Below are 12,033 nucleotides of genomic sequence, written 5' to 3'. Positions count from 1 at the left end.
GAGGAAAGAATTTTTAAAGTCTATTTTCTTCATTGGCTCGGGAAATATAAGACACCTCCTTCAGTAATCCTCATCGATAGGAGATTTGGTGGACTCCTAATATATGCTAATACACTTTAGTACGCGAAAGTTTCATGAGTACTCACCAATTTGGGTTTTGCAAGTCTCCAACCGAGAAGCTTTCCTCACTCGTGAACTTGGGGGACCAGTGTTTGTTCCGTAGTTCACCACCCTCGAAACTACTAAGCACCGGTCAACCTCATACCTTCAAGGACCCACTGAAGAGTTCATGTGGAGGCACCCTTGCCGAAGCACATAAGTTTTTCTCCAATCAAGAGACCAATCAACTATACAGGGAGACCGTTCTCGAACAATTAATTCCTATTGTCATTATTGTGCATAAACTCGTCATTAGAACTCACTAATGATGATTATGCTTAAACTTATGTCTTGTGTAAAATCTTCACTATTAATGAGGACTCCTCCAGCCTCGTGGATGTAGCCCCATTTAAGGTGAACCACGTACATCTTGTGTTGCTTCCCTACCTCCATCTCTTTACATATTATCCTCACTAGGTGATGGAGCAACATTGCGATGGTTACAAACTCGACACTTTACGTCATTCCAAAGTCTCACTGATTTTGTGCATCAACATTTGTAAATAGTTTCTTGCAAGCAATTAAGCCCGCGCGATGCTATGAATTTTAAAACTGTGTTAAGCAGGCGGAATATATTAAAATCTATTAGCATCCTTATGTTCAACAAAGAATAAAAAATAGATGTTTGTAATATATAGCAAAAGTTTTAAAACTCTTTAATTCTTCTAAGTAAATTTGACAAATACGTACAATCCAATCTTCGACCAGTTCAAGCATATACTTTTTCTTTTCTTCTATCAAATTTGTCATGTCACCCAAGGTCATATGCAAAGCTAGCTAACTGAAAACATTTGTGTTAAGTTGTGCAAAAAGTTGAGCACGCTTTAATTGAAAAAATAATCACTAATACAATTAGGCAAGAAGGGGACGAAGATAATCCTGAAGAGCTAGAAATATTTTGACTTCAACAAGAAGATATTAACAAGTTTTACATACGTACCCAAAAGCTCCAAGGTGTGGTATCAACTCCACAAATAAAAAAATAAAAAATAAAAAAAAATAAAAAGTAAAAAATAAAAAAGAAAAGCCATCCCAAACAATAGTATAGAAATGTTTTAGTCCATTAAAACCTTTTCTTTTTTTTTCTTTTTTTTTTTTTTTTTTTGTGGCCATGCTTATTATTGTACTTATTAACAATTACTACTATGTCGAGGCGAGTTTCTTTACAATAGGACCAAGAAAAATAATAACTTATTACAATGTGGTATTTATTCTTGAACCCAAACTAGGACCAAAACTGTTTACAACTATAAATAAGTTATTCCTTTGTATAGAGAGGCCTTACTGTAGCATTCACAGCTCTTATAGCTTTTTATTGAATTATAGAATCTCAAATAATACTTACATTATTGAAAGGAAATACAAATGTGGAAGGAATTGAAAAACAAATACATAAAAAGGACAATTACCCACTTAAATGTTTATAATCAACAATAAATTTCTTTTAATTCCTTCAATTCTTCTTAAGCAAATTTTTGAACCAATGTGCTGAGAGTTTTGGGTGTCTTTTTAGCCCGTCATTATAATCCACGTAGTTTAAACCAAATCGGACGGTGTATCCAGAATCCCATTCAAAGTCATCCAACAATGTCCATGGAAAGTATCCCTTCACTTTCGCACCATTTCTGCACACAAATACACAAATGTTCAAAAGGATTAGGTCAATATAATGATTAAATAACAATAACTTAAGAAGGCTAGGCAGTATATAGCCTTAATTAATTTGTTAATAACTACTTACTTGATCGCCGCTTGAAGGTAACACAGGTGACGGTAGTGGTAGTCAATTCTATTGGTATCATGAAGAGCCTCGTCAATTGATAGTTCTGGATTATTCAACTCTGATACACCTACGTACATATTAATGCACAAAAGATTAAATTTAGTTTTTTCCTCTAAAAATAATAAAAAAAAAACATGTAGTTTCATTTTACACCATTATAAATATGTGAAACTTTTGCATTTAATCAAGGCTTAAAAGTATGTATGACATACCATTCTCAGTAATATAAATGAGTGGATCATTATATTTTTCCTTTGTGTAGAGCACAAGATCGTGAATTCCTTTTGGATATACATATAACCAATCTAAAGCAGTCTGCAACACCATTTCAAGATAATACGTAAATGTTGGGGTAAAAAACTAATCCTCCAAAAGCAAATAGCTCAAAATGATAAATTTGATGTATACCTGTGGACCAATAAGTACTCCATTAAGCTCAGCTGCCACAATATTTATAAACATTAGAATACAATTGGTGTAAATATGAGAATATAATTAATGTAATTAAGAAGTCAAACTAGGTCAAGAAGAACAAAGAACTTAAGCTATTGAAAGTAAGTTTCCTTTGGCACTCACTTGTACGATCAACTTGAGGGTCTGTTACGAAGCTTGCCTGTAGTGAATTGTTCTTAGGTGTACTAGTTGTATATCTAGCGGTATAATAATTTATTCCAAGAAAATCAAACGATCCGTTTAGCAACTTGGATTGTTCTTTTGTGAATTTTGGCAATCTTTTTCCAACAATTGATCGCATGGTGTGTGGATAGTCACCACTTGTTAACGGGTCCAAAAACCTACAAAGCATGAAAATTTCCAAATATTAGCCTAATTATAGCGTTATATATAAAGAGTATTGCTACCTAGGTAGGATCAATGTTACAAGTCATAAGCAAACATGTAATTGACTTTTTATATAATTTAATAAGACACTTGCCATCCAAACATAAAATCCAAAGATCGTAAGGCAGCATCTTTATCTTGTTTTGACTCCGAAGCAGGCTCAAACCAATATGTCACCAATGTTATTCCTATCAAGCCTTTCTGAGATGCCTGCCCAAAAATATGAATTTTGGTTGAATAAATAGGAGTTATAGAAAAAGATACAACCTTTAGATTATCTTACTACTGAGAGTATTCCCTCTTGTATTACAACTCAATAATAATGATTCATATAGAATTCTCAATTAGGAGCCAATATGCTGACCCAATAAAAGAATGGATAATCCTTGCGTTACACCTATGAGGAATGCACATACTCTTCAAATTTTATATTGTGATCCTTCAGTTCCTTAATCTTTATTTGAAGATCATCTAAACAAACATAATTATTTGAATTTGAGATCGTTTAGTCATTTAAATATATGAACCCAATCGATAGTGTTGATACTAAGTAAAAGATTTATAATGAACTATTCATTTTATTGACATATTTGGATAACAACACACTCTTCAATTTGAACAGGTTTTTGTATATATGAAATTCAAATTAAGATTAAAAAATCAATAACTTATACTATATATATGAAAATACATTATTTATAAAAACAAATTATTCCTTGAGTTGAAAAGTAATATAATGTAAACAACTGTACGATCAATCTCATTTTAATTTGCAATGATCAATCCTTGAGTTACCCTTGAGTTTTCCAGCAAAAGAAAATGTTAACTGCATTAGGAAACAAAGAGTCATTTATCTGCATGTTTATATGATGTATGTCCAAATGTTGAAGGCATAACTTTTGAAGTTGAATATGGAAGATTAGCAATAGAGACTTGTACAAGGAGTAGAAAATTACTTGACCCAACAAAAAAAACAGAAATTTATGACCAGAATTCTTTACGTAAGTACGTAAGAGATAAAGATGAAGAATTTAATCTTGATCTTTTTCTTCTTGTTAGAGTTTTAGTATTGAATCGGTGAACCCAGTGGTTTTTTGAAATTGTCTTTCCACTCTAATTAAGAAGGCATCGAAATAGCTAGGTTCTCAAGTTGGTTATTTTGCTCCTAAAGAGTGTGAAAGGATTCCATTGGGGTGGTTTTTTCGAAGGTTTGGACACCCTTCAAAGTATAGTAGTTACACATTCTTCTTGCTAGTACAAGAATGAGAATAGTAAAGGGTTAAAATTTGTGAACAAAATTGGCTTTGAAAGTCCTAGTTTAAAGTCCGAGTCATGGTCTGTAATTTAAAAGAAAGCACGTTTCATGTACCCAATAGTTGTCTACGTACGTAAAAGAATGGATAATCCTTGCGTTCCACCTATGAGGAATGCACATATTCTACAAATTTTATATTGTGATCGTTTAGTTTCTTAATTTTTATTTGAACATCATCTAGACAAAAAGAATTATTTGAATAAAAGATTTATAACAAACTATTCATTTTATTGATACATTTGGATGACTAAACAGTCTTCAATTTGGATAGTTTTTTGTATATATGATATTCAAATTAAGATTAAGAAATTAATAACTTATACTACAAAAATTACATTATTTATAAAAAAATTATTCCTTGAGTTGAAAAGTAAGATAATGTACACAACAGTTCGATCGATCTCATCTTAATTTGAAATGATCAATCCTTGAATTACTCTTGAGTTTTCCAGCGAAAGAAAATGTTTTCTGGATTCGTAAACAAAGAGTCATTTATCTGCATGTTTATATTATGCCTGTCCAACTATTGATGGGCAAAACTTTTGAAGTTGAATATGGGCAATTAGCTACAGAGACATATTCAAACAATAGAAAATTATTTGACCCAACAAAAAAGCAGAAATTTATGACCAGAATTCTTTACGTAAGTACATAATCGATAAGGATGAAGAATTAATTAATCTTGATCTTTTTCTTCTTGTTAGAGTTTTAATATTGAATCCGTAAACCCAATGGTTTTGTGAAATTGTCTTTCCACACTAATTAAGAAGGCATCGAAATAGCTAGGTTCTCAAATTGGCTATTTCGCTCCTAAAGATTGTGAAAGGATACCATTGGGGTGGCTTCTTCTTGGTAGTACAAGAAATTGATTAGCTGTTTCAAGAGACTGGTTTTTATTAGCTTACATCTATTTATTTTGATTTAATATTTTTCATTTATATATATTTTTACAATTCAGAAACACAAAAGTTTGACCCCCTCTCTAATTTTTCTAATTTTTTTTCTTTATTTGAATTTTGGGGACTTATATTCAATTTTAGGAAAACTAATGAAAAGGGCTTGAAAACTTTGATTTTTAACGATAAAGACAAAATAAAAAGTAAAATGGATAGTACCAGGATTGACTTTTTAGTATAAAAATGTAGTTTTTCGTTAAAGTGAATAGTTGGGAAGGGGGTCATTTCATTTTTGGATATAGAACGAATAGGTTCAGGGTATGAGAGATTAAGGAGACCCACTAGAAAGACTAATGCAAACCATAATGATGTGCCGGAAAATAGAACGTTTTTGTTACCCGACCAACCCTCAAGAGAAGCAAATGCAATAGGTACACCAATCAGTTAGATTAAAGATGTAGCAATTAACGCAAAAACAAGCAATAGCAAAGCAATATTCATGTTTCTAATCCTCCAATGTGACAACCCATTCCAAATTTTACGTTTTTATTTTATTTTAAAAGCGTGAATTTACGAAATTGCTCGAGGCATGGACTTTGACTTCCGTTGACCATCGACTTGAGAGATGTGGGACTTATTCTTTTAGCATATCCTCGTAGTACTTGTTGGTACGAACGTATAGGCGAAAACCGTTTGCGAGTCCGGATTATAACGGTATAGTTACGAATGTTCGAAATTGGTTATTCAAGGTTTAGTGTTAATTAAATTAAATCCCCACTTTGTGGGGTGAAGCCAAATCAGAAATGAGGAAAGAAAAAAAAAAAAAAAAAAAAAAGGGAAGTGGCTTTCCCGTCCACCCGCACCCACCACAAGTTCCCATTTTCCAAGGCCCATTCCGGCCAACTCCGGTGGAGTTTTTCGACGCCGCCACCACCATCTTGAAGCTCTCATTCCCCTCTACAAAACCGACCCAAGAACCACCTTGATTAACCATGGTATGTGGCGGTTTGAGGCCACGAAAGTCGACGAAAATCAACGGTGCTCCGGCCACTCTTTTTTATTTTCCGGCAAATCGGCAAGGTGATGGCCGATGCCACCACTTGGGCTTTGTAGCCCATCATCCCAAGAGAAAAACCCAACCAACCTTGACCCCGTTGGACCACTGTGGAAGACGAATCGACATCGGGAAGTTTTAGGCACCCGCCGGCTTTGTGGGAAAATTTGACCATCTTCCATCCACTTTTGGACTTCGTGGCAGGTATGAAAGTTGCTCCACTCACTGAGATCTTCATTTCTGTGAAGTTTGAGAATTTTTGGAAATAGTTGGATTTTCCGGCGAGTCGGGGCGGCCGACCGCCACCCACGGCGGTGCGTGCGGCGGCACGTGGCCAGTGGGCAGCCAATGCTATTTTTAGGCTATGTCGAATGTCTTGAATTCAGTTTTTTTATTTGAATGACATAGGTTGATCGTTTGAACCTAAATTCCTTACGATACGTTACTTGATGAAAATGTGAATCGACGATCCGACCGTTGGATCGTCACCAAACTTGGATACATTATAATACGTAATATTTAAAGATCATAGGAATTTATGGATCGGGAATCCAATGTACAGATCTTCCCGAATTGAATTTGTAAGTTAGTAAAATAAATATTCACGTCCACTTGGTTTTGGGCAAATGGCGGAGATCTAACCGTTGGATCGTAATGAAATTTTAATATGTTATTCTAGAAACATATTGTGGATCGTTGGGAGTTGCGGATTGGAAATCTGATATGCGGATCTTCCAAATCAAGCTATACAGGGTTGTAGACCCTACCGTCGATCAAAGATCGACGGTTGACTTTTGGTCAATGGGTCTCAAATTATTCTTGAAGGTCCTTGAGGATATGTTTTATGTAAATTATGTATTCTATCGGTAAAAACTTTGAGACGTGATTTGATAATTGGTCACAGGCGACAATAGATCGTGATGTCTCGATGTGCGTGCAAGATAATCTTAGCGTGGACTCCAGGTGAGTGGGCCTTTTTCTTTCATAGGCATATAATTGATGGTTCCACAAGCACTTCTATAGTGATCTATGCTTGTTACCTACAATTAATCATTTCGAACTACGAATGGCTTGATCCCTATTTAGGGTACGTAGGCAGTCTAATAAGACGTTAGATGCAGCCATATAATAAATGAGATTAAATAATTGAGACAATAGCCTTGTTTAGTGAATTGAGCAATGTGAAGGACATTAGTGGGAAGTGTGACATTTAGCTTTATGATTTGGCGATTAATGTTGATCATGAATCAATGCGTGAAGAATCAAGAAATTGAAGTAAGGAAAGGTAAGTAATAATAGTTAATGTAACTAGGGTCTAATTGGGCTTAACACTGATGATTACTCTCAAAAGTAAATAGTTTGGGAGTAGGGTGTTATTGATTATACATGTTACGCCGTATTATATACTTTGGGAATATCATGAAATGTTTGGGTATAGATTACATCATGGCATATTCATATGGATATTACCTGAGCCTAACTATTATGAATGCTTTGAAGTGCTATATGACGCCACAGACGCCCAGGTAAGCTTCAGGTGAGTACATGTTAATGTTAGTGATGGTAGTGAGTACGATTGTGTTGAGATATAGTATAGCTCATAAACCTGCACCCCGGTGTTAGTGTTCCCGCCCGTGGCCAGGGCACAGTCCTTCACGTGATGTTCATCTCCCGCACCTTACGCTCACCTAGGATCCAAGGTAGGTGCACAATCTTGTCGTACAGACCACTTTAGGTGGTTCCGACTCGTAGGTGACCTGCGATTATTCGCACAGTCTTCACGTGATCGTAGCACTTGAGCGTATTTATTTACACCCAGTCCTGTCATACAGATCACTTTAGGTGGTTCCGACTCGTGTGCAGGTATACTTATTGAGCTATTGGCTAGCCATGATTGATAAGATATGGATAAGTCGTACAGGTCACTATAGGTGACTCCGACTTATATGCTAGCCATGATTGATGAGATATGGATAAGTCTATAGGTGACTCTGACTTATATGCTGACCATGATTGATGAGATATGGATAAGTTGTACATGTTATTTTAGATGACTCTGACTGATATATCATTTTGTATTGATTAAGTTCATTTGGCCTACTTATTAATATATGGTGGAGTTGATGGCAAACCGTGGTTTTGGTCATTTCTGAGTATGGTTTGGATATATGTATATATGTTGTACTATCCTATAGAAAACGAGAAGGGAATTACAGTGAGGGGTTATTACTGTTAGAAAGGTAATAGTTTTGGGAAGCTTGGTTTTACTACTTACTCACACTTTCTGTTTTGTACCCCTTCATGTTTTAACTGTTGAGTTCGTATCGACGAGGATATATAGCTAATCTTAGTATTGGTGACTACTTTTAAGGGTATGATTCTTACCCACATACTGTACCTTACTTATGCTCTGACATCGCGTATGAAATGGGATCGCTCCCACTCGTAGCGCACTCCAGTATTTAGACACTTTTAGATTCAAATTTATTCACTTTTTATACACTATCACATTTTATGGATTCGTCACCTTCCAGGTGTCGGCCAACACAGCTCGATTTGGGGTCCTAGTGGACATTCCAAGTCGGGGTGTGTCATCCAATCTACCAACAAAAGAGTTATACCATTTGATCCCTTTATTAACCAAAAAATTGTACGCCTTATATACTACTTTTGGGCAACCCTCTCAACAACTAAGAGATCCATTCGAGGAACAAGGGGACTAGTTGAAGTACGGATCCTCCCAATATTGGGAGGATCCGTACTTCAATTGAGACGATGACAAATCATTTCACCTTTTTAGTGGAACTTTAGGCGGTTCTCGAAAAAAGATAGCGAAAAAAATTATTCCTAGAGTTGAGACTAAAAGGAATGTATAAACCAATGCTTCCATAGATTCGATCGTGGTTTACAATTATAGCTTCCATACCTGTTTATTTGGGATCGTCTCCTGGATAAATAAAGAACAAGAGTCAAAGAAAACGCAGTGATTCAAATCAAGATTTATCTAGTACCCCATCTAAAAATCACAAAAAGAAAATGAAAATGAAAATTAACAAGTAACAAAGCATATTGTATCAGACTACTTGTCTTCTTGTAGTTGGATCTCCAAATTTTTGGAATTCTCCAAATTCCAGTTGAGCATCTAAGTCTAGATCAATACCAGTAAAAACATCTCGAAACAAGGTTCTAGCTCCATGCCAAATGGATTTATTTTTGTCCCATAATCCCCCACTACTATATATATCATGAAACATGACATCTGTTTGTATTTTTTTTTTTTAATTCATTTGATTTTTTTTAAGTATAACGTAATATAGCATATTTGTATTTTTAATAATATAAAATATTCTTCCTTTAAGCATTCCTCAACTCTAATTTATAGAATTTCCTTTTATCTATTTCTTCCTCTTCATCGAAAGATATATCTTTCAATACAATAGTTATATGACAAGTGGATCTTTTTATAGGATAACCCCATCCTCGAGGAAGGGGCTTTAATGTTTTCACAGTTGCGTGTTACAGTTAACACTAGCCACAAGGACCACTCTTGTGTTATAACTAATATAAGTTAAAATTAGGTGATGCAATAAAATTAAAGAAGGGAAGGACGTTGAATTAAGAAAAATGATTGAAGAATTGTTATTTTATAGGTTAATAGGTTATTTATCATTGTCATTTTCCCCAAAGTTTATGTTTTGGACTGTTTAAATTGTTCGAGTTTACGTAGCTATGATCTTGTCAGTTTTGGCTCATAATGTATGGATTCGAAGGGAACAACGAGATTTACAAAACTAAATGAGCACATGGGGATTTTGCTAAGTAATCATGTCTAAATAGATAAAATATAGATTTAAGAGCTTTAGGAAAATTTGATATTTGTTGTTTGCACATACTTCGTCACTCTCGAAACTACCAAGCACCGGTCAACTCTGTACCTTCAATGACCCATTGAAAAGTTCATGTGGAGGCACCCTTGCCGAAGCACATGAGTTCCTCTCCAATCAAGAAACTAATCACAAAATGACACATGTCAACATCAAAATAATGCTCCTAGAGTACCAGATCAATGGTGGACAAGATCCAAAGACTTTCCTCATCTATAAAAAGAGATCATTCTTCTACAATTAATTTCTAATGCCATTATTGTACTTAAACTCGTCATTAGAATTCACTAATAATGATTATGCTTAAAACTATGTATTGTGTAAACTCTTCACTATTAATAAGAACTCATATACCTTCGTGGACGTAACCTAACTTAGATCGAACGACGTACATCTTGTGTTTGCTTCCCTACCTCTATGTTTTTACATATTATCCTCACTAGGTAACCGTAGCAACCTTGCGAAGGTCACAAACTTGTCAATTTAGGTTGTTCCAAAGTCTAACTGATTTGTGTATCAACATTTGGCACTGTTTTGTGGGAACGACACTGATTCCTACACTCACCAGCTTTGTCAAACTGGTTTCTATAGTGTGTACACTCTCATTTGATAAGGCATACCTCTTCAACATGGGGTGTGAAGGAAGGCACAACATGCAGAAAAACACCCCTTGCATGCCTAGCATGGGGCAGTGAATGAGGGAAAGGAACAATCCTATTCTTCAAACTAAAGTCGAAGAGGTTAGAACTCAGAATAAAATAAAAAAATGGCAATAACGAATGAGATCCTCCAAAAACAGTATGAGAAACTCTTTGAGATGCTTCATGAGGCTATACAAACTCAGTCTCAAGAGCCATCGCCCTCTTGACTGTGGATCAACACATAGGTACCCACCAACGCGAAGTTTCACATGTCTTCAACATGGGCATTCCTAATAAGGAGCAGCATTCAACCCAAGATATTGATCAACAAGAGACTTCTCTTAAACCAGCAGCTTCAAACCGAAGCAAGATAAGTGGAAGAAGACATCTTCTTGCAAAAAGAATGGAATGATCAAAAGCTGGTTATCGCGACTATCAAGACCCTTGAGGCATTATCGAGAAAAACCTATCCACATAGACTCAAGGATCATTGACTCAAAGGTCATCGAAGAAATCAATCACTTACCACAACCAAGGTTAACTATAAACCTAAGGATAAAACGACAAGATTTAGAGGGACAAGAAGGTGTTTGAGACTCAGAGAACTTCCAACAGGAATTTCCTTAAAGCTAGTATGGTGAATCCAAAAAAAAAATGTCACATAGTCTTGACTAAACATCTCCACTTCTAAGAAATGATGGAAACTTACAAAGGAGGGTTCCAATAGTGCCTGACTACACTCAGGACCCCTTATCTTGTAGCTTTTCGAGGAAGTGAACAAACTAAAGGCCAAATGTCATGCCAAACTACCTAATTGGAATCAGCCGAGGCCAGGGCCTTTGACAAGAAGGATCTTTGGCACTCCTCTACAAGGAGAAACAAAACGTTAGCTTGGGTTGCTATCGTAAATTGGGAGGGAAAATCCAATTGAGCATATCTATCTCTTTGAATCCACCATGGTATACTGAGGCATAGTAATGAAGAATGATGTCTCATTTTCCCCTTCATTCTATCTGTGGGAGCTCTCAATTAGTATTGTCGTCTTCAACCTGATACAATAGATTCTTGCACTAAGCTTAAGAGACTTTTTGTGGTGCAACACATCTTCTAGGTTGATTACTTACACTCCGTTGAAGATTTATACACCATTCATCAGAAGTCAAACTAGTTATTGCGTGAATATGCCCGTAGCTTCAGCCACGAGTATTCTTTTTATGATGTGGTAGATTATAAAACAGCACTTACGGCCTTCACAATAGGTGTCAACATACACTTTTTCCCTTCGACATGTCTTACAATATGCCTCGACAACTCGTCATTATTCTCACCTGATGCGAGAATTATATGCGCACAAATTAAACCCTCTTTTTGACAATTGTAGTATGAGTATAAGTAGGGATCGTTCTGGACCGGGGATTAGGAGGGATTGCAAATCTCTTGGAAACTGACTCAAAAATGTAA

The 12,033-nt window shown here is 35.6% G+C and overlaps 1 protein-coding gene across 1 annotated transcript; it reads right to left on the bottom strand.

Moving 5' to 3' along the window:
- Positions 1-1,569: 1,569 nt before the first annotated feature.
- On the bottom strand, positions 1,570-2,736 carry LOC148696928 (beta-glucosidase 13-like). Its single transcript, XM_088693286.1, has 5 exons — positions 2,519-2,736; positions 2,351-2,382; positions 2,155-2,257; positions 1,901-2,009; positions 1,570-1,784 (listed from the first exon to the last, which is right to left on the bottom strand). Exons 1-5 carry the CDS (start codon positions 2,694-2,696, stop codon positions 1,613-1,615), a joined length of 594 nt encoding a protein of 197 aa, XP_088549412.1. The 5' UTR covers positions 2,697-2,736; the 3' UTR covers positions 1,570-1,612.
- Positions 2,737-12,033: the final 9,297 nt, after the last annotated feature.

The sequence above is a fragment of the Pyrus communis genome, chromosome 5 (genome assembly GCF_041283825.1).
Source record: "Pyrus communis isolate YQ-2024b chromosome 5, ASM4128382v1, whole genome shotgun sequence".
NCBI lineage: Eukaryota > Viridiplantae > Streptophyta > Magnoliopsida > Rosales > Rosaceae > Pyrus > Pyrus communis.
Note: the sequence above shows the minus strand (reverse complement) of the source record. Positions and strands in the feature narration are given on the sequence as shown.

Bases quoted from the DNA above. Each gene is read 5' to 3' on its own strand.
- LOC148696928 (XM_088693286.1), bottom strand. From the start codon at position 2,696: ATGCGATCAATTGTTGGAAAAAGATTGCCAAAATTCACAAAAGAACAA. The intron at 2,258-2,350 runs GTATACATCAAA...ATGGTGTTGCAG, and splicing joins GAGTACTTATTGGTCCACAG to ACTGCTTTAGATTGGTTATA. The intron at 1,785-1,900 runs GTAAGTAGTTAT...ATTTGTGTGCAG, and splicing joins TACCTTCAAGCGGCGATCAA to AAATGGTGCGAAAGTGAAGG.